Source organism: Akebia trifoliata, chromosome 12, assembly GCF_017979445.1.
Source record: "Akebia trifoliata isolate Shusen 1 chromosome 12, ASM1797944v1, whole genome shotgun sequence".
NCBI lineage: Eukaryota > Viridiplantae > Streptophyta > Magnoliopsida > Ranunculales > Lardizabalaceae > Akebia > Akebia trifoliata.
The window spans coordinates 10912132-10936161 of record NC_141386.1 but is presented as its reverse complement, the minus strand read 5'-3'; the positions used below and the strand labels follow the sequence as shown (position 1 = coordinate 10936161).

Genomic DNA, 24030 nt, shown 5'->3' with positions numbered 1-24030 from the left:
ATAAATTTTATTTTAGCTATTTACCCCCCTCTAGGTTTAGACATGGTAGAAAGCCCATAATTTCAATTGGTATTAGAGAGGATTTTCATAGAAGGGTCTAACAACCTTGAGCTTATCCTATTGGCTTTGAATCATATCTAAATCCGAGAAATAGAACTCTACTCAACCTCTCATGTTCGATGGTGTTAATTACGCCTTCCAGAAAAATAAAATGATGATATACATCAAGTTCTTAAGTAGGGATGTGTGAAACATGATAGAGGAAGGTTGGGAACTTCTTATTGACATCATAGAAGTTAATGGTGTCTCCATTACTATTCTGAGACCATCAAAGAATTGGTTTGAACAAGATAAAACTAACAGTGGCAATAACTTCAGAGCACTTAATGTTATAACTAGTGCCATCTCCGATGATGAATATATCAATGGATATGCACGTGTATGTTTGCCAAAAAAGCTTGAAAAATCTTAGAAGCCGCATACGAAGGAACTAGTATTGTTAAGACTTCTAAACTCCAACTCCTCAAAACTCAATTTGAAAACATTAAGATGGAGGAGAGTGAAACTATCTAGAATTCTATGCATTATTAAGTGACATATACAATTCCATGTTTTATGTCGGAGAGTATGTCCCACAGGGTAGAATTTGAGCCTAAATTCTTAAATCCCTACCCAAGAGATTCTCCTCTAAAGTCACCTCAATCAAGGAATACCAAGATGTTGAGACTTTGACAATTGAGGAACTCATGGGTTCACTCACAACCTTTGATCTACATCTCAAAGGTCCTCCCTCTTAAAGGAAGACATCAATCTTTAAGACCTTCTCGTCAAAGGTACCGTCTAAACAGTCGTCTCGTCATCTTATTAAATCTTTCTCTCAGGATAATAGTAAAATCACTTAGGAGAAAGATGCTAAGAGTGACCTTGAAAAAGAGGACTTGGCCTTTCTTGGTGAAAATTTAATAAATTCTTTAAGAGGAAAGGTTCCAATAGCATTCGTAGAAAAAGTCAACCAATGGATACACGACCAACAATAGAAAAACTATTCGTCCAAATCCAAGGAAGATACTGAGTACTTCAAATGTAGTGGAAAAGGTCATTATTCCACCATTTGTCCCTCCAAGCCAAAATCTAAAGGTCTTTAAAGGCCTAAGTCTAAGGGAAATACTATGGAAACAAAAATCACATGGGATGATGACTTAGAAGAGTCAAGAATTGAGGAACAAAGATCATTGAATTCTGAAGACTACAAAACTCTTATAATCCTTATGGCTTCCACCATAGCCGCCATCCCTGATGAGAATAAAGTTGAGGAAGAATAAGAATCTAAAATTTTGAATCAACCTCAAGATGCATGTTTCTCTGAAAAAGAATCAACCCATGAACACTTGAGAAATTTTGATTCAAGGAGCGACGAAGCAATCTTTCTGGGATATTCTTCAAATAGTCATGTCTTTCGATTCTTTAATCAAAGGACCTCATCCACCCAAGAATCCATAAATGTGCTAATTGATGATCAACCCATTAAGAAAAATGACCCCTCTAACCCAGAGGTTATGGATGAGGGAATATTTCTTGCTCCATCCTCACCTACCTCAATATCTCAGGTTCTTGAAATATTACCTGTTGTAAAAGATAATCTTGTCTGTCAAATCCTTGAAGATCCTAGCATCGGTGTTAAAACTCGATGACAACTTGAGACGTTGAATAGTCATCTTTGTTTCGCAACTAAAATTGAATAAAAAAGTATTGATGAAACCTTCATTGATGAATATTGGCTTCAAACCATCCAAGAGGAACTTTTTTCAGTTTACTTGGAATCAGGTGTGCTATTTGTACTAAGACCATCTAATAAGAATGTCATCGAAACCAAATGGATATATAAGAACAAATCCGATGAACTTGGAAATATTGTTCGAAACAAAACTCATCTTGCAGCTCAGGGATACTCTTAGATTAAGGCTGTTGATTTTGATGAAATATTTGCCCCTATTACCAGCCTTGAGTCGATTCAGATTTTAATGTCCATAGCATGCTTAATAAAATTTAAATTATTTTAGATGGATGTCAAGAGTGTGTTCTGAATGGCATCTTAGATGAGGAAGTCTATGTCGAACAGCCCAAGGGTTTTGTTGACCCTAAACATCCTGACAAAGTCTTTAGACTTAAAAAGGCACTTTGCATTCTTAAACAAGCACCTTATGCTTGGTATGAACGGTTGACTCAATTTTTGATCAACCATAACTATACTAGGGGTAGTGTTGATCAAATACAATTTATTCAAAAGCACAAGTTTGCCTACTTGATGAAATCTAAATTTGAAATGAGCATGATGGGTGAACTCAATTTCTTCCAAGGGTTGCAAGTTAAAAAACTCAAGGATGATATGTTTGTTTCTCAAACAAAGTATGCTTGTGAATTGATAAATCGTTTTGATCTTCAGTCTGGTAGAACTCAACAAACCCCAATAAGTACCACACTCAAACTTTTTTAAGATATATCTAGCGAAAGTGTGGATCCGCACCTTGATATGAGTATTATTGGTAACATGCTCTACTTGACAGCTAGTTGGCCAAACATCTCCTATTCTGTTGGAGCCTTCACTTGCTTTCAAGCCGATCCTAAGGAATCACATTTAGTAGCTATCAAATGGATCATTTGTTATGTGGTTGGCACTTACAAATGTGGCCTATGGTATCCTTTCAATTCATTTTTACTATTGCTAGGTACTTTGACCCCTATTAAGCCAAAAACATTAATGACTGAAAATCCACCGGTGGCGGTTGTTTTTATATTAGAAACTATCTCGTTGCTTGGCAAAGTAAGAAACAGAGCTCCATTTCTCTATCCGCTATTGAGGCTAATTACATTACCACTAGAAGTTGTTGTGCACAACTTCTATGGATGAAGTAAATGCTTGTGGAATATAGGTTATCTCAAGACTTGATGAACTTATTCTGTAACAACATTAGCACCATCAATATTGACATTCAACAATATTTCATACATGAGCTTGTTGAACATCGTAATATTTCTCTTGAATTTGTTCCGATTGAGAGTCAGCTTGCCAATATTCTCACAAAGTTGTTGGATTCGATGCGGTTTAAACACCTTCAAAAATTTATTAGGGTCTGTTAGTTAGCACTCCTGATTCTAGACATTGGATGAGTACTAGTAAGCACTCCCAAAAATTTTAATTTCTAGATTTTTATCCACTATGGGCACATTCAAGTCTTTAGACTCGTTTCATGGGCTTCTTAGTCACATCCGAGGTTTTGAATTCCTTGCGTAAAAATGTATTTTTATGTAGTTTCTAGGTTGTTTTTTGAGAAGTTTATTGTCGCTTGAATTTTCTTGAACTTATGAATACTAGTATATTTGGGTTCATAACCCTTCATAAATTCACTTTCGCACTTTTGTTGCCTTAATTGCTTAATTTCAGTGCATTTTCTCTCTTTTCAATTTTTGAAAAACTCCTGTATTGGCATAATTTGTTTTAATTTTTTGAGACTTATTGAAATAGAGTTGATACATGTCCATAGCATTTTATGTATGTAAACACAATGGAAAAATACAAAAAAAATTGAAAATCAAATTTTGTCAACTTTTTTTAAAAATTGGTGGGACCAGCCCATTAGACTGGTGGAACAGGCAGACGTTTGAAAAACAGGAACTCAACACATTTTTTCACTTTTATTTGCATCTTCTCCTCTTTTTCTTCCGTTCAACCACTTCTACTTTGGTTTCTCTCTCAAGGTGGCTTGATCTTTCTCCATTTCCTTCCATTTTTACATCTCAATTTCCTCCTAACATCATGTTCATCATGTTTTTCCTCTTTGCCCTTTTCCCCATCAACCTATTTGTAGTTTTCATGGCTAAATGAGGAACTACTATGTAAAATCCGTCTCCTCGTCACTCATCTTGTGCCAAGGAGCCCAAGTAAGTGGTTTCCCCTTCTCGTTTTAGTCCACCAATTCCTTTGTCCCTTTTACCATCACAAAGGCTTGAAGAGGATTTGAAATCGGAGGATGGACTACCCACAGATCATGCTAGTTATGTCTTCCGATGCATCACATTCAAGAAGCATTCTGTCATTTGTGAACTTAATGTTCATGAATCAACCGCTCTCAAATATGGCGTGCTTGATATGGTCCTTCATATGGGTTGGGAAGGGTTGATCAATTTTGGTAGTGATGTATATCCAATGCATGTGGTCAATTTCTACGTAAGTGTTACAGAATCCATGGTCAATGCTCCATTTCTTGTAGTCACCACATTCCACCTTTACCCTCCCCTCGCATTATGGTAATCCCTCACACTATTGGTCGAATTTTAGGGATTCCTATCACTAGTAAGCCTATGCTCGTGCTGGAATCTGACTACTTGATTTGCCACAACCAACTTCAACAACCGCTGGGTGGTCCTACCAATTGACTCTGCTTATCTAACGATGGTGATATTTGCACGACAAGCCTGCTTACTTCGTTTCGCATTTTGCATCAGATTTTTGTTTACAATCTATATCCATATGCTAGAAATTTTACGGAATTGGCCTCCAACCGATATGATGGGATGTATTGCATAGCTTTAGGTATTCCCATGTGCTTACCTACGTTCATCCTTCAACACATCATTCCAAAACTCTAGTCCAACTCTAAATAGGTTTAGGTTTTTGTCATTCTATCTCGCGTCTCGTCCTTGAATGTCACCTTGCTGTTGGTCTTCCACGTATGATTCCGACTAAGACTTTTGGCGACGCAAACCTAACCAAACTAGTTAGAAGAACCTTTGATCCTTCTCCGCCACTTTCACATCTTTCACATGCGGAGCCCCAACCTCACCATGATGCTTCGGGACCTCCTTTTGAAGACCTTAGATAAGAATTTGACATAAATGCTTGCATGTCTGGCATTGAACACTAGTAATAGGTGCTTGGTGAACAACAATGGGTCCTTGGAAAGCAACAACATCATATTTTTTAGACCCAAAAGTGGATGGAACGTAAGTTTGAGTCAAGCATGAAGAAGATCCAGCATTATCTTCGTCAACTCATTCAGTCCTGTGGTCCCACGACTTTTTCTCCTGATGCTAGCCCTACTACCTCGAGTAACTCTAGTGACGTTCAGGTCACACCAATGCTATTAGAGTCTAGGATTGCTGTGTTTTGGGTTTTAATATGTTTTTATTTTCTTATTTTAGTCTTCGTCATGTAACCTCGACTCGCATTTTGTAATCTAGACAATTTTGTATGATCTGAAATGTAAACTATTTTGTCTATGTTCTCGTCTGTACTTGATCGATTATTTGCATATCATTTATGTTATGCACAATATATGCATGTTCTGACACTGTTTTATTTCATTATATTTTTTTGTGTCATTCAACATGCATGGCTATGTGTAATAGTTATACTATCTTTAGCATGTCCTTGTCTACCTTTTGACATGCATATTGCTTTGATAGTCATATTAATTGCTAGCAGGCATATTATCCTCCTATGCTTATTGGTATATATCTTGTATAAATATTGAGTTGATTACACTCTTTATCAAATATTGACAAAAAGTGGGAGAATGTTATTTCCACTCATGTGTATTATCTCAATTGAGTTCTACAAGTAAATATTGCAAGGGAGCAGTACTTAAGGGGGAGTAAGTAGTTAGAATATTAGGTATTTTACTTTTAAACACTTCTGTAAGATTTTTACATGGATATAGTTGTGTTGGTCAGTCTGAAAATGTTTTCTAGTTTATTTCATTAGTTTAGGGCTTTGTCTCGTAATTGACCAAGAGGGAGATTGTTAGTTAAATATTTTGTCAATCTAGAGACATGTTGAGTGTCAGATCGATTTGTCACTAAAAACATATATAGATTTCAGTAAACCTGTTCTCCCGTACGCGCCTCGACAAAAAGATTCAATGTGTGTGTACAAATCCTAAAACATAATGAGACCACCTAAGACCATTCTCCAATACTTAAATGATATATAGGTTGACCCGTAGTCATTTGGAAAACTCTTTCCTTGATCGATTCTCTCATCAGAATTTTCAATAATCGAAAATGATTATATAGGAGATATTAGAGATTTGACCAACCTAAGAACATCCTCTGTCCTTGGTGATTTTTTTGAAGATATTATATAGATAAAATCTGTGACACCTCTAAATCATTTTGTCATCGAACTTCCCGAAAGCTCATTTTGACCTGAAAAGAAAAAAAGGTTATTTTGGTCATTTCACTTATTTTTTCCATGGACCACCCTTGGTGATAGTTTGGAGATGTTCTACATAGTAAGATCTATCAGATTCCCAAATGGTATGTCAAACAGAATTGCCATTTGAAAATTATGGTTGAAATACTTCTCGGTGGCATTTTCATATTAATCTGGTGGTACTGTTCACCAAAATTGGTGGCTCCAATAGCAGCTGACAAATGGAACCGATAGCGGTATTTTAAAAATTGGTTCCACCAATAAAACTGTTGGGAGCTCAAAAATGACTCTTAAAATGAGTTCTTTTGCTCATTTATCTTAAGGTTTCAACTCTGAAGAAAACCCACATTGATCTCCCATTCCCTCCTTGTTTTCTCAAGCATGGAAAGGCTCTAAACTTAGCTAAAAACACATTCAACCCTAGCCTTTTCATTGTAGAACCACTTCATCCAACATCTTTGATTGCATACATATTACTAAATCTCAACAAGCTTGAAGCATTCATTTGAATCAATTAGCACATCTAGATGAAGATGACTCTCTGAACGATGTGAAGAACTCAAAGCACCATATTGGTATATCGATCCATTGAGTCTAGTCCTTGTGAATATTTTTGCTAATTTCTTTCTTTAACAAAAAGAGGTTGTTGGTTCCAACACAAAACCAAGCTCTTGAAAAGAGTTGAGGACTCTACTCAAGAAGACAAAGTTCTAAGTTTCCAAAAGATAAAACTTAGAGTTCAAATGAGGTGTTACTTTTCTTGAACAAATTTGTTTAGGGATTCAACTGATGGAAAATTTTCATTTTGAGAAAAAGTCATTCTCTATCTTAAGGTTTAGAATTTGTCCTGGGCATAAAAATTATGTATAAGGTTTCAAGGTGAACCATAAACATCAATTTGATAGAAGAGCCCAAGACTCGAGAATAAGGTACTTGGTAATGGATGTAGCAAGTTGTCGAACCACTATAAATCTCATGTCTTCTTTACGATTATGCATTGTGCTTGATTTTATATGAATGACATAAATGTTATGATATGCACATCAGGCGTTGGATAAAATGTCTACTTTATGAATATGTTTTGTATGTTATGCCATAACTCAAATTAGATTAATTTTGTGCATCTCTATGTTTTTAATCATCGTAGCATAATCGAGAAACCTAATTTAACTTTGTGTGGTGATTTTAAAATGGAAATTTTATTTTACTTATTTACCTACTCTAGGTTTAGACATGGTACAAAGCCCATAATTTTGTTGGAATCCATTCAAAGTTTACTACTAGTTTTGATGGAGAATGTTGAAGAAGATAGAAAAAAAGGAACCAAAGATGGTGAGCTTGTAGAGTTCGTCGACACCGGAAACTTCTTCTTCTTCGTCGAGGCTCAACGATAGCTTATTCGCGACAGATCTAGAAGAAAAGAGGGTTGATACCCTTGGTTCTCAATTGGCTTGGGTTTGGGTTGTTGGAGAGAAAAGAGTGAAATAAAAGAACTCTTAGTTCTTTTATTTAAAAATCTTGAGGGGTAAAGTTGGTATTTCCCTACTTGTTTGTATTGTTGGCTATATTTCAACTTCTCAAGCTCAAAAAATAATGAATGAATACTCTATTCTGTATAATTGTTTGTTGTTGACTTAATGGTGTAATCGGATTTTACTAATTCTTGTTCAAACGAAATTTCATATTTTTAAATCCCATTCAACATGAAAATTGAAGATTTTGTAACTTTTCTATTTGAACTCGAATTTAAGCGTGATTACAGACTAAAGTGTATTTTTCGATCATTTTGAATCCAATGGTGAAGTTAATTTTCATCAAAAGTGAATAAATTAAAATCTGAGAATTCCTACCCTAAGTCCCACTTTCAAAATTATCTCAAAATTTTACTATATGTATTTTCTCGAGATTGGAATTAAAAACTCTAGGTATTACAAATGGTTTACTTGTCAATAGATTTTCACCTTGATGGCCATTTTCAAATAGTCACCAACAAATCTGAATGGCATACTAGATGCACCCAAGCTCTACGTGCTTGAAAGTGATGAGTTGAGCCTTTATAACGTTAAGCAATACTCATAGCTACCATTCCATCCAAATCTTAGGATGGTAATTTTATTTTAGTAGTTATTTCATTTTGTCGGTATTTTACATAATTTAGGTTGAAGCCACTAGTATGTGTTTATCTAACGTAGCATATAAACCATTTACTCAAGTTATGAGCACAATACATTTTGTGATGCCTCTAACTTAATTCAACATGATCATGATTAATACGATAGTGGTAAGTGTTGTGTGATCTCATTTTAGGAAATATTGTATTAGTATAAATAGAACCGTATGATCTTTTTCCGTTGATATCCAATGTACTTCATTTCCTTTTGTCACTTTCAATTTTGCATGTGCATATTGAACTATTGAAGACAATATCATGTTTAAGTTTCGGGAGTAGTATCGGATTTTCACTAATTTTCATTTCTTTTCTATTTCAAAAATCATAAAAATTTATAAAAAAAAAAATTAAAGAAAAATATTTAGCAACATTGTTAATTATTTTCAAGATTCTAGCTTGTATCTTTAAGAACTTGGTTAAAATTTTAAATCAATCTTTGGTTGGAAGCTTTGATCTAGAGAGTCCCTATTAGTATTTTACTTAAGTGAAAGTTAAAACAAAGTTACCTTATGTTTTGAGTTACTTCTAGTAAAGTTACTACGAGTTTAGGTTGAATTGAGTGAGATTTTACCTTATTTACACCTAGAATTACAAAACAAATCGGGTTTGATGAACGTTGACCTCCTTGTTCATTTGGTTGGCTGATTAGGAAGAAAAACAAAATTAGGATAAATGTCTTGAACAACAACCATTGAATTATATTGGGTACCTTGAAAAGGGCTACTTATTTTTTCTTTAGAAAAACAAAAGAGAAGAAGTAGAAAAGAAAATGAAAGAAAAATGAAAGAGCAAGAAAAGAAAAGGATCCCTTGAAATGGGTAAGAAAAAGAAATTCATAAGAATCCAAGCTTAAAAGTTTAGAGTTTAAGTATGAGAAAGCCGTCAAGTGTAAAAATGTGAGTGCACTAGACTATCACATATAAATCCCCTTAAAGGTATTAAAGTGAACATCCACACTTCTCAATTATCTGTCCAAGATGCTAAGTTTAAAATTAAACCCTAAGTTGATCTAATTATTCCTGGTTAGTTTGAAGGTTAGGACTCACTCTATGAAATCAAATCTCTATAGTTTTTAAGTTAAAATTACCACTTCTTAAAGGTGAATTTAAGTCTAAGTTTGTGCATAGAGAAAACAAGAGTTAAGACTCTATACCAATCTTACATATAAAAGACTAATAATTCATAATTGACCTGTGCTTTTCAATATAAGTATTGATTTTGACCATTTTTACTACAAAGTGATTTCAAATTTTTTGGGTATATATTCTCTACAAATCCTCGTGAGTCAATTTCATCCACTAGGGGAGACCTAAAGGTTTAAGGGCTTGTTGTATTTGTTAAATGCAGCCGAGATGCCAATAAAATTGGTAATTTATTTTCTAGAGATAAGAAAAAATTAAATTTGGGGTGTGATTTGTGTCTCAAAACATTGATTTAACCGTATTTTTCCTAGGCATTTATCTTAGTTTTTGTTCCTATTTTGTTGTATTAAGTAAATTATCATGTTAAGCCTCAAATTATCATGTTGCAAGTTTCACCATAATAATTAGGATTAATTGCATTTGTCGGAAAACCCTAATTACATGTGTGTTCATTATGCAGGTTAAAGAGTAAATCAGCGAAGATGAACCTAATATCAAGTAAGCGATTTTGTGTTACCTCATCAATATTGGCTAGATCCTAGAATATTCATTTTTTTTTCTTTTAGCCTACCTACTACTAACTCATCAATTCCCATCCTCATTATATTATCTATTTCCAGGAATCTACCCTCCGTCAACCATTTTTGATAGGCTGGAGCTCTTTGGCATACATACAGTGTCTTCCGATACACGTACTATTTACAAGAAAGTCAGAGTAAGGGTATATCTCCTTTGAATATATTCTCTGAAATATCTTAAATACTCCATTATTGCTTTCCATCGCCTTTCATCCCTAAAAAACCTTGCCCGATTTTTTAACTCATATCTCGAGAAAAATCAAATAGTAAGAATTTGAAAAAATTATAAACATTAGACTTAGGGTAAAACTTTTAGATTTTGTTTTGATCATTTCTAATTAAAACTAACTTCACCATTGGATTCAAACTTACTAAAAAACATATTTTAGCCTCTAAGCCTTCTCAAATTCGAGTTAGAATGGAAAAATTACAAAATCCTAGATTTTCGTGTTGGGCAAGGCCTGAAAAGGTGAATTTTTGTTAGAAAGAGAATTGGTATAATATGATTATACCAATAGGTCCACAATGAAAAAATATAAAGAATGGAGTATTCATTTCATCAATTTCTAAATCCGAAAAGTCAAACTATTGCCAACAATAGAATAAATTTCAAAATACCGATTTCATCCCACTTATCCTTTATATAAAAAAATAAAACATTCATTTATTTCACTATCTTCTCTCCAATGACCCAAAACCCAGTTGACTAAACCTCTAAGGGTTTCAACTGTCTTCTCATCAATAAAGAAGAAGAAGTTATCAGTGTCAACAAACTCTATGTTTCCACCATCTTTGATCCTCGTTTTATTTCTTTACCACTTTTTCATAAAAAACCTGGAAGATATTCTGACACATTCCACTAGGGGTTTTTTTATCTTCTTAGAAGCGAATTTGTTCTCCTTCATAGAAGGGAAAGAAAACACCGTCATCAAAATCTTCACAAACCATCGATTTCTTCACACCCAAGTCCATCCAATTTTGATTTTTGTACTAATCTACCTCAAATGTCATGCTAGCTCTTCATTTTCGACAACCACGATCTTTTATTGGGGACTTTCAATTCCTATTGGTAAATGTAGATTTCAAAAATTGCATTTAGGGATTTAACAAAACTTGTGATGTGGTTTAAAACGTAGATTTCCTTTCGTTTATTTCAAATTCATGCAAGATCAATATGTTGGATGTGTTTAATTGTGTATTTAACAAGCTATATGTGAGTGGAGAATTATTGATCGACGAATCGAGGAAGAAATCCGAAAAGTTGGATGAAAACCTAATTTTTACATAGGCTACTAGTTCTGTTTGCAAGACTGGTCGTGCCACCACCACCTGCCATAGCCAAATTTGGCTGTGCCACTGCCAGAAACATGGTTCTGCCACCACCAACTGTCGATAGTCCTAATTTTGGCAGTTTGGGTTTCACAAATTTTTGAAATCTCGTTTTGACTAAATTTGTGATGGATATTTCAATTAAATTATAAAAATGAATTTCAAAGGTTGAAAAATGATTTATTATCTAATGAACTCATATAAAGTTGATTAAAATCAAAAAAAGAAATTTGTGATAAAAAAGGTTGAAAAATGAAAATACCAAAATAATAAAATCACATCCAAGGGGTGATGTCTGCCTTTTACATTGTTGTGTTATGTGTGGATTGATGAATGGATATACATGGGTAATTTACTTTGAGATGCATGTTTGTGTACTTTCTATTAGCACAAGGCATTGGTTTAATTTTTATATTATTATTTAATTTAGGTCAGGTGACCACAATTGTATGGTAAGAAATTGAATATCCATTATCAACACTATAATGTTAATTTCTCATTTTTTTTCAAAGAAAAATGATACATATATATATATATATGTAGCTATTTTGTGAACTATTAAAGAGCTTGTGAATACTTGAAAGGATAATCCGTCACATTATCCGGAGTGATGTGTTATCCTAGAATGTATGGTAGGGATAACCAAGCTCATACATGGTGTGGGATGCGTATGAGAGTGGAGTCACAACTAGAATCTGAGTTTATTCCTTTCTATCTTTACTAGTGAACTTATAATGTAAAGGTGGTCGTAGACGAATGGGGATGTATATCAGAAATCAAATGCACAGCTAATAGGTATAAACAAAGATGGTTGGTCAGTGATCACGAATAATCTATAGTAGTTAAATGTCTTGACACATCAAAAATAGACCCATTGCTTACAGTTACGTCAAATGGCTAGCCTGAGCTGGATAAATAGTCAACCAAGTATGGTAATACAATGACCAGCTACAAAATTAGAGGTTGCTACATAGTGAGCACTGGGACTATGTAATGACCTGAAATCCTAAAATGTATCTCGAGGAAAGAATTTTAGATCTGTGCATTGATTTAAAAGTTATCCAATCCTCGAGTTTCGCATTAGATATTTTTCTAATAGGTAAACGACACCTTAGAGACGTAATTTAAGGAAACCGATCATACCATTAGATTCGTGTCGAAAAATCATCCGAAATAGAGTATAAGTTTGTCCAATTCGGCATTCGGGAAAAACAATTCCCAAAATGACAAGTATGTCCCAACTTAAGTGATATAAATATCTAAATTCTATTAGAAAAATCAGATTTTTCTTATCTTCTCTCCAAACAAATCTCAACCCTTTCCTTCAATATTTGAAACTCAGATCTACGCCAAACGAGAACAATCCGAGCTTAGGCGTAAGAAGGAAAGTTGTTCCTCTCCGCGAAGGTTACGCGTGGACGCAAAGAAATCCGATTTTCGCCGGAAGAAAAGTTTGGAGATTGGCCGGAGGCGATTTTAAAGTCCGTTCAACCGTTGAAAATAGCTTAAAGTAGGTTGCCTTCCCTTCTACCTTCTAGTTATGCGATAATTTCATAGAAAATCCATATGATTGTTGATAAATCGATTGTTTCATTAAGTTTATACATATTTGAATAATTTAAATCATGTTGGCATGCTTATTTATGATTGGTTTTAGTTCATTTGATGTAACATAAGCATTTTATAGTTAGTATAATATTTGAATCGATTTTGGTTGAGTTTCAACGAAAAATAACGAAAAATCAACAATTCGGAAAAGTATCCGAATGTTGAGTTTGGTTCTAATTTGTTTTGTGTTGCTTACATATAGTATGTATACCTATTTCCTACATTTATTTCATTAAAAATAATTAAGTATTACTTTAAGTTCTTTAATAAATAAATAAATAATTCGTTTTCAAGTTCGACTTTGAAAAATCATTTTTTTTTCAACACTTAGTTAAATTTTCATAGATTTCACAGCTTTTATGTCTTATGGTTTTATCTTTGTTTTCGAGTCTCTCGACTCAACCAAAACCATCGAATGGAATTGGTGATGCTTTATGGATTTCGAATTACTTTAAAAGTAAAATTACTTTAATAGATATGTAGGAAATTAGATGATAGATTGATCGATTTAATTGATGGATGGATATAGAGAATGTATGTTCTCGACTGATTGATGGGACAGTGCCTCCAGTTCTACGTAGTGGCCATGCCACGTAAAACGTGATAGATAGATAGAGGGATGAGATGGTTGATTGATGGAAATGACAGATAACTGTCACTGGAGGGCACTACCAGATTTTGTTTGTATTTTCGATTAAAAGAAATGATATATTATATACAAAATAAATTATTTTGTTTACCAGTAAAGGTTTGTAGAAAACCCATAAAGAGTGACGCGTTGCTGTGTATCCGGAAGGCGAGTCAATCTAGGATAACACTAGATGTCATATGCTCTTCGGTAGTATGGGATACCTTAGAGCATATTACAGCTTATGAAATCCGGGAATTTCTCCTACTTATTTCTGGGGAACGTTGTGTGTAAAGGCGGTCTCTGTATAGTGTAGAGCTAGGCGGGGTTCACATGCATTGCCTCTTGATAGGCTTCGACGCGAGGGGTTTCCTGGGCTAGTTAGTGATCACTTTTAGTCTGTAGTCGTCAAACGGTCGACCTCACCGTTAGTTGAACTCAGTATTGGGTTCTTGGTCAACGGCCAGTCTGAGCCGGATAAATGGTCATCCAACCGTGGTATGCTAGACCGGCCACAAAATCAGATTATAACGATGGGATTCCACATCGGAGGTTAAGTTTGGAATATCGTATTGCCATAGCCGAGGCGGTTATATCGGCGTGTTCCTCTGCTCTCTTATCGATTACACCGCCGTGTTCTTATTATGTATCTTTTCTTATTTTGTGATGTTTGATAGATGTTTTCATTTAAAAGATGCATATGTTACTTTAAATGATAGAAATGATAGATTGAAAGTTATTATAACTGTTTCCTGAGTATGCTTAGACATTTATCGTATGTTACATTATGAAAACTTGCATTATTTAATTTCTGATGATTACTCGTGCATGTATGACTCGCTGTTAGAACGGCGTTCATCCTGCTGAGTAACATTCCCCTGTTACTCACCCTATCCTTCCCCTTTCAGATTATTCAACTTTTGAAGAACCGTTCTTTGAGGAGGTCCTCGAGGAGGATCAGATTGATGTCTTGCCGCCGCCATGTCTTTGAGGACTAGTAGAGGATCTTAGCGGTTTTTGGTTGTAGATAAGAAACATGGTAGTTTAGAAATTTTTGTAACCTGATGAATTATGAGATTAAAGATCTTGACTTATATCAGTGTTTGTCGATTTCTTCTGTTTACTCTAGACTCTCGTATAGATGTTAGTTAAATGTTTATTCCGCTGCGTGTATTTTCTTTTCATAAGTATTATTATTTATGAATGTTCTGTCAGATTGTGTGATTGATTACCTCACACCTCGAGATTCTAACCGATGAATCATAGGGATTCGTGTTGGGATTTCGGGGCGTGACAGCGTGGTATCAGAGCTCAATATTAGTTCCGGATGGGACGAGAGCTCTTCTGTGTCTAGAAATCTGTTAGAGTCTAGATTGGAGATAGATTAGGAATAATAGGAAATTCCTTAAGGATATGAAGTATGAGACAATAGTTATTTGATGAATTAATGGACTAAGTAGTATTAAATGGAATATGTTTGAATGCATAAATGCTTGATGTGTAATTAGTACTCTGCCTAAAGTTTGATGAAATGTCTTTTGGATTTGGAGAAATTATAAAGATTGTTCAATTGCAGATTTGATTAGATGGCAGGCAGAGGTAGGCCAGGCAAGAGGTCCCAACCCACAGATGCAGGGACATCTGAGGCTAGACAACCAACAGAAATGGAATTGATGATGCAAGCCATAACGGCGATGTCTCAGAACCAGGAAAGAATACAAGAAAGGCAGATGAAAATGATAGAAGATCAGGCAGTCTTGATGAGACAGTTGACTGGGATGATAGGGGGCCAGAACCAGTCAGGTGCACATATGCCTGAGGTTGCTCCAGAGCACACCCCTGACTCCACACCTGATCAGGGTATACCCCCACCTCCACCAGCACAGATACCGAGACATGTGCAGTTGGTGCGACCACCATATCAGGGTCTTGCGGGTGCTCTTTTGAGAGAGTATAGGAGTATGAGGCCACCCAGCTTTGATGGAACTGCAGACCCCGCAATGGCGGAAGAATGGTTGGAAGAGTCCGACAAATACTTGTGCACTATGGAGTGTTCAGACACTCAGAAGGTTCTATGTGCCTCTTTTATGCTTCAGAGGGGTGCAGCACATTGGTGGACTTCGGTGAAAGACAACCAACCGGAGATTCAGAACAACTGGTCGATCTTTCAGAAAATGTTCTTAGAAAGTATGTTCCCGCTAGCTCCCGGGACAGAAAGAGGATGGAGTTGATAGGTTGGCACAGGGTAATATGTCCGTGGACCAGTATGAGTCCCGCTTTACCCAATTGGCTCGTTATGCTCCCGAGCTGATTTCCACCAACCAGATGAAAGCAGAGAAGTTTGTTAGAGGGTTGAAAGTCACTTTCAGGAGTAGGATGGCAGCCTTCGAGGTTACTAGCTACTCCGAAGTGGTCACAAGAGCCCAAAGGCTAGAGCGGGCAGATGAGGTCATTCACGAGCAAAGTGTTGGGATGAGGACAGTACCCCCACCAGCCAAGAGACAGATGATTTACAGGCCCAGTAGTTCAGGACAGCAGTGGACTACCCAACCACAGGGTCAGAGCAGTTACCGACCCCCAGTATCTACAGGCCAGTTTCCACAGAGGACAGTAGCACCAGTGCAGGGTAGGGGTCAGGCTACTCGTTCGCAGAGTCAGATGACTAGAGGCCAGGGACAGACTTTGAGGCCTCAGGTTCAGATTGCTAGCTAGACCTCCACTACCGTCGCAGAGGGCACCTACGGGTCAGGCCAGTAGAGAGCCGATTAGATGTTATGAGTGTGGAGAGTTGGGACATCTGAGGAGACAGTGCCCCAAAATCCCCCAGCAGACCCGTGATTCGATGACTCAGGCTAGGGTCTATGCTATGACACAAGCCGACGCTACAGCTTCAGAGGATGTGGTGGAAGGTATAATTATGTTATATCAACTGTTTAGCACATGTATTGATGGATTCAGGTTCCACACATTCATTTGTATCTTCTAGCATGGTAGAAAAGTTAGAACTTTCTACAACAGACACCAATAGGACACTTTCGTTGATGACTCCCCTAGGAAACAAAACAATGCCACATCGAGTGTGTAACTCGTGCATTCTCAAGATAGGAGATAGTTCATTTGAACTGAACTTGATAGTCTTAGAACTTCGAGATTTCGACATCATCTTAGGCATGGACTGGTTAGCTGCATACCATGCGGTTATAGATTGTTATGCGAAGACAGTTAAGTTTGGTGTGCCGGGACAGCCAGAGTTCAAATTCAAGTTTAAGGGAATTCGGAATCGTGTAATCCGAGTGATAGAACCATCTAGGAATGGGACTGATTGGGATAGTTTGTATAGCATGAGCTACCGTTAGTGAGATGAATGAAGAGTCACTAAAGGTGGAAGCAATCCGAATAGTATGTGACTATCCCGATGTCTTTCCTGCAGAGTTACCTGGGTTACCCCCAATCAGGAAGATTGACTTCTCAATCGAACTGATTCCAGGAACTAGACCCATATCGATTCCACCTTATCGAATGGCCCCAGCAGAAATGAAGGAGCTAAAAAGTCAATTGGAAGAGTTGACAGGTTTGGGTTTCATTCGTCCGAGCAGCTCGCCTTGGGGTGCTCCAGTTTTGTTCGTAAAGAAGAAGGATGGGTCAATGAGATTATGCATTGACTATCGAAAACTGAACCAAGTGACGATAAAGAACAAGTATCCGCTCCCCAGGATTGATGATCTGTTTGATCAACTAAGAGGTGCCAAGTACTTCTCAAAAATTGATCTAAGATCGGGATACCACCAGTTGAGGATCAAAGAGGAGGATGTTTCGAAGACAGCATTCCGAACTCGGTTAGGGCACTTTGAGTACCTAGTAATGCCGTTCGGTTTGACTAATGCACCTGCGGTGTTTATGGATCTCATGCAGCGAGTGTTTTGGGATTTCTTGAATGTCTTCATTATCGTCTTCATTGACGATATCTTGATCTATTCGAAGACAGAATTTGAGCATGAGGATCATTTGAATGTCACACTTCACAGATTGCGCCAGGAGAAGTTATATGCTAAATTCTCCAAGTGCGAATTCTGGTTAGATGAAGTGAAGTTCTTGGGTCATGTGGTTTCCAAGAATGGGATATCGGTGGACCCGTCGAAGATTGAAGCGGTTATGAATTGGCAGAGGCCTACTACAGTTACTGAGATCAGGAGTTTTCTTGGACTTGCGGGATACTACCGTAGGTTTGTAGAAGGCTTCTCGAAGATAGCTTCGTCATTAACGAAGTTAACTCAGAAAGGGGTCAAGTTTGAATGGACCGATAGTTGCGAAACAGCATTCCAGGAGTTGAAGACTCGACTAACCACGGCACCCGTTTTGATAGTCCCTAAGCCAGGAGAGAAATATATCATTTATGCTGATGCTTCTCATACGGGACTTGGGTGTGTATTAATGCAGGTTGGTCAGGTAATTGCTTACGCATCGAGACAGTTGAAGATCCACGAGAAGAACTATCCGACCCATGATTTAGAGTTGGCGGCTATAGTGCACGCACTCAAGGTTTGGAGACACTATTTGTATGGGGAGACCTTTGAAGTGTATTCAGATCACAAGAGTCTCAAGTATTTATTCTCGCAGAAGGAATTAAATATGAGGCAGAGGCGATGGATGGAGTACCTGAAAGACTATGACTTTACATTGCATTACCATCCTGGTAAGGCTAATGTAGTAGCAGATGCGTTGAGTCGTAAGAAAGATGGGGTGTTTGCTCACATAAGGATTGAGGAATGGAAAATGCTAGAAACTGCAACCGCTTACGCATTCAACATTCCCTCAGAAATAGATGAGCAAAATCCTATGTCTCACATGAGAGTACAACCCCAGATTGTTGAAAGGGTTATTGAAGCGCAGAAGATTGATACGGAATTGGAAGGGTACCAGGAGAAAGCAGAGGACTTTGGTGAGCAGAGTTGGAGGATTCATGATGATGGTAGTATACGGTTCAATAGTAGACTTTGGGTTCCTCACAACGCCTTGTTGAGGAAGGACATAATGGATGAAGCCCATAAGTCGCATTTTTCTATTCATCCAGGGAGTACCAAGATGTATCAGGACATGAAAAGAAATTTTTGGTGGCCAGGAATGAAAAAGCACATTGCCCAGTATGTGAGTCGTTGTATGATATGTCAGCAAGTAAAGGCTGAGCATAGGAGACCTGCAGGGTTATTGCAACCACTTCCTATTCCGGAATGGAAATGGGAGCACGTAACTATGGATTTTGTTAGTGGGTTGCCGAAGGCCAGTGATGGGATTGATGCTGTATGGGTGGTTGTAGATAGACTTACTAAGTCTGCTCATTTTCTACCTATCAAGATGACTTACACTGTGGATAAGCTGAGCAGGATTTATGTCTCAGAGATTGTGAAGTTACATGGAGTCCCAGTTTCTATTGTATCTGATAGGGATCCACGTTTTACATCTCAATTCTGGCAGAGTTTTCAAGTTGCATTTGGTACGAAGCTGAAGATGAGTACAGCATTCCACCCACAGACTGATGGGCAGTCAGAACGTGTTATCCAGATATTGGAAGACATGTTGAGGGCTTGTGTACTAGATTTTGGAGGTAACTGGAAGAATCACTTGGCAATAGCTGAATTTGCCTATAACAATAGTTACCAATCTAGTATAGGCATGGCACCGTTTGAAGCGTTGTATGGCAGGCCATGCAGATCGCCAAATTGTTGGGCAGAAGTCGGAGATAGTATTCTGTTGGGCCCCGACATCGTCTTGGAGACTACTGAGAAGATTAAGACAGTTCGAGAAAGGTTGCGGGTAGCACAGAGCAGGCAGAAAAGTTATGCAGATCATCGTCGACGACCATTAGAGTTTGTGATCGGTGATTTTGTATTCTTGAAGGTTTCTCCTAGAAGAGGAATCAGTAGGTTTGGGATTAAGGGTAAACTAAAGCCGAGGTATGTAGGACCGTTTGAGATCATAGACAGAGTTGGCACGGTTGCATACAAGTTGGCTTTACCTACTCAGTTAGAAAGGGTTCATAACGTATTTCATATATCGATGTTGAGAAAGTATGAACCGGACCCATCCCACGTTATTGACTGGCAGTCCTTGAATCTAGAGGAAGACATATCGTATGAAGAGGGGCCAATACAGATTCTTTACCGTAAAGAGAAAATGTTGAGGTCACGAGTTATTCCGTTAGTTAAGGTGCTTTGGAGACATCACAATGTCGAGGAAGCGACTTGGGAGAAAGAAACGGAGATGCGTGCTCAATTTCCAGAATTATTCTTCGATTGAGGTATGTTTAATTTCGAGGACGAAATTCTTATTAAGGGGAGGAGGATGTAATGACCTGAAATCCTAAAATGTATCTCGAGGAAAGAATTTTAGATCTGTGCATTGATTTAAAAGTTATCCAATCCTCGAGTTTCGCATTAGATATTTTTCTAATAGGTAAACGACACCTTAGAGACGTAATTTAAGGAAACCGATCATACCATTAGATTCGTGTCGAAAAATCATCCGAAATAGAGTATAAGTTTGTCCAATTCGGCATTCGGGAAAAATAATTCCCAAAATGACAAGTATGTCCCAACTTAAGTGATATAAATATCTAAATTCTATTAGAAAAATCAGATTTTTCTTATTCTTCTCTCCAAACAAATCTCAACCCTTTTCCTTCAATATTTGAAACTCAGATCTACGCCAAACGAGAACGATCCGAGCTTAGGCGTAAGAAGGAAAGTTGTTCCTCTCGCAAGGGTTACGCGTGGACGCAAAGAAATCCGATTTTCGCCGGAAGAAAAGTTTGGAGATTGGCCGGAGGCGATTTTAAAGTCCGTTCAACCGTTGAAAATAGCTTAAAGTAGGTTGCCTTCCCTTCTACCTTCTAGTTATGCGATAATTTCATAGAAAATCCATATGATTGTTGATAAATCGATTGTTTCATTAAGTTTATACATATTTGAACAATTAAATCATGTTTGCATGCTTATTTATGATTGGTTTTAGTTCATTTGATGTAACATAAGCATTTTATAGTTAGTATGATAATTTGAATCGATTTTGGTTGAGTTTCAACGAAAAATAACGAAAAATCAGCAATTCGGAAAAGTATCCGAATGTTGAGTTTGGTTCTAATTTGTTTTGTGTTGCTTCCATATAGTATGTATACCCATTTCCTACATTTATTTCATTAAAAACAATTAAGTATTACTTTAAGTTCTTTAATAAATAAATAAATAATTCGTTTTCAAGTTCGACTTTGAAAAATCATTTTTTTCAACTTAGTTAAATTTTCATAGATTTCAGCTTTTATGTCTTATGGTTTTATCTTTGTTTTCGAGTCTCTCGACTCAACCAAAACCATCGAATGGAATTGGTTGATGCTTTATGGATTTCGAATTACTTTAAAAGTAAAATTACTTTAATAGATATGTAGGAAATTAGATGATAGATTAATCGATTTAATTGATGGATGGATAGAGAGAACGTATGTTCTCGACTGATTGATGGGACAGTGCCTCCAGTTCTACGTAGTGGCCATGCCACGTAAAACGTGATAGATAGATAGAGGGATGAGATGGTTGATGGATGGAAATGACAGATAACTGTCACTGGAGGGCACTACCAGATTTTGTTTGTATTTTCGATTAAAAGAAATGATATATTATATACAAAATAAATTATTTTGTTTACCAGTAAAGGTTTGTAGAAAACCCATAAAGAGTGACGCGTTGCTGTGTATCCGGAAGCGACGAGTCAATCTAGGATAACACTAGATGTCATATGCTCTTCGGTAGTATGGGATACCTTAGAGCATATTACAGCTTATGAAATCCGGGAATTTCTCCTACTTATTTTCTGGGGAACGTTGTGTGTAAAGGCGGTCTCTGTATAGTGTAGAGCTAGGCGGGGTTCACATGCATTGCCTCTTGATAGGCTTCGACGCGAGGGGTCTCCTGGGCTAGTTAGTGATCACTTTTAGTCTGTAGTCGTCAAACGGTCGACCTCACCGTTAGTTGAACTCAGTATTGGGTTCTTGGTCAACGGCCAGTCTGAGCCGGATAAATGGTCATCCAACCGTGGTATGCTAGACCGGCCACAAAATTAGATTATAACGATGGGATTCCACATCGGAGGTTAAGTTTGGAATATCGTATTGCCATAGCCGAGGCGGTTATATCGGCGTGTTCCTCTGCTCTCTTATCGATTACACCGCCGTGTTCTTATTATGTATCTTTTCTTATTTTGTGATGTTTGATAGATGTTTTCATTTAAAAGATGCATATGTTACTTTAAATGATAGAAATGATAGATTGAAAGTTATTATAACTGTTTCCTGAGTATGCTTAGACATTTATCGTATATTACATTATGAAAACTTGCATTATTTAATTGTTCTGATGATTACTCGTGCATGTATGACTCGCTGTTAGAACGGCGTTCATCCTGCTGAGTAACATTCCCCTGTTACTCACCCTATCCTTCCCCTTTCAGATTATTCAACTTTTGAAGAACCGTTCTTTGAGGAGGTCCTCGAGGAGGATCAGATTGATGTCTTGCCGCCGCCATGTCTTTGAGGACTAGTAGAGGATCTTAGCGGTTTTTGGTTGTAGATAAGAAACATGGTAGTTTAGAAATTTTTGTAACCTGATGAATTATGAGATTAAAGATCTTGACTTATATCAGTGTTTGTCGATTTCTTCTGTTTACTCTAGACTCTCGTATAGATGTTAGTTAAATGTTTATTCCGCTGCGTGTATTTTCTTTTCATAAGTATTATTATTTATGAATGTTCTGTCAGATTGTGTGATTGATTACCTCACACCTCGAGATTCTAACCGATGAATCATAGGGATTCGTGTTGGGATTTCGGGGCGTGACAGACTATAACTATTATCCGTGTCAATTCATCCAGGTTGTATATATATTTTAGGTTGAAGGTTAGAACTATGTTAGTGAGAGGACATTTTTGTAATCCCATAAATTTCTACTCCTTCCGCAATCTGATATCTCATTACATTGTTAGATTTATATAGTCTTCAGTTACATGTTCATTTCTTGGTAAATCTATATGTAAGATTTTGTGTGTTATGGTTTATCAAGTTTTTGAATGCCTTGAAATGCTAACATAAATAGAGGAAATCACGTTGAAATCTTGATACGCTACCTGGTACCTCAAGATTTGACATAGGAATTTGTGTTAGTGTTCTCGGGACATCACAAAGTAGTATCAGAGCTCATTAGTAGTTCTATATTGAGATTATGAGCTCTTATATATCTGAAAGTCTGTAGATCCTAATAAGCCAAGTATAAAATCTTAGGTTCATTCCGTTAGTAATTGAAATGGTGTCCATTACTAAATTTCGAGTCAAGGTAGTAATTAATACTTTCATAAAATAATTCTTGGCCTTATTCTGATAAGTGCCTTGCTGCTGATAAACAGAAACAAGATGAGTGGATGAGATAGAGGCTAAGGGAGATGCCAAAAAGCAGTAGAGACAGGACAAGCTTCGAATCAAACTACTGACCTGATAGCACATCTGTTGTCATTCATGGGATAGATAGTTGAGTCTACGAACAAGTTCGGAGAGGACATGCTTGAGTCAAGATAGTAGAGGATGCGGCTGAGTTGAGAGAGTGCCGGACTTTTTCGCATAGGACAGATCTTATTCTACTCCAGGTTCTACCACAGGGACCATGGCTGCATGTTGTGCCTTTGAGAGATGAGAGAGTTCCCTAGCCCCAAGAACAGGCAACTTCCGGGATGTGGTTACCGAATTTTCAATGGATACATCTGCCAAGATTTAGGCATTATTTCGATATGGTTGAGGTTAAAGAATGGGTTTTAAAGATCCGAGAGATTTTGATTACCATGTAGTACACAAGCTATCAATAGGTGACGATAGTGACATTTTAGTTAGACGGGGATGCCATTCATCGATGGCGTTTTAAGAGGAACATATTGAAAAATGGGCAATTCGAGTGGACAGACCTTGAGAGGATGTCTCTCGATAGATTTATATTCAAGACTACTCGAGAACTATGAGTTGAAATTCACCAGATTGTCTCAATAGGCGCCTGAGTTCATTCTGACAGATTTATAGAAAGCCCACAAATTTTTCAAAAGATTGCAACCTTATCTAAGGGCCAGGATGGTGATGATTGAGACTACCATCTATAGAGACACGGTGAGTTGAGCTTAGAGAGTTGAACGAGAAGAGATGGAGTTATAGACTTTCAGGGGGTGAATCAATTGTCCCAGATTTGTTTTCCTCCCATATCAAATCCGACCAATAGGCTAATATATTTGAGGTTGAGTGCCTCTGGGTTAGTATATTCGTAGTATGGAGTTCTTCCACCAC

The 24030-nt window shown here is 37.0% G+C and overlaps 1 protein-coding gene across 2 annotated transcripts; it reads left to right on the top strand.

Annotated features, from left to right (window-relative positions):
- The first annotated feature begins 12777 nt into the window (after positions 1-12777).
- LOC147388884 (uncharacterized) lies at positions 12778-16334 on the top strand. 2 transcript variants are annotated; one of them, XR_015170689.1, is made up of 2 exons: positions 12778-12940; positions 14575-15039. XR_015170689.1 is itself a non-coding variant. In XM_086418735.1 (2 exons), exon 2 carries the CDS (start codon positions 15253-15255, stop codon positions 15895-15897), a length of 645 nt encoding a protein of 214 aa, XP_086274861.1. In that variant the 5' UTR covers positions 12796-12940; positions 15243-15252; the 3' UTR covers positions 15898-16334. The 2 variants fall into 2 exon arrangements, 1 of the variants encoding a protein (XP_086274861.1); XM_086418735.1 differs by lacking the exon at positions 14575-15039 and adding an exon at positions 15243-16334 and having other exon boundaries at positions 12796-12940.
- The last annotated feature ends 7696 nt before the right edge of the window (positions 16335-24030 follow it).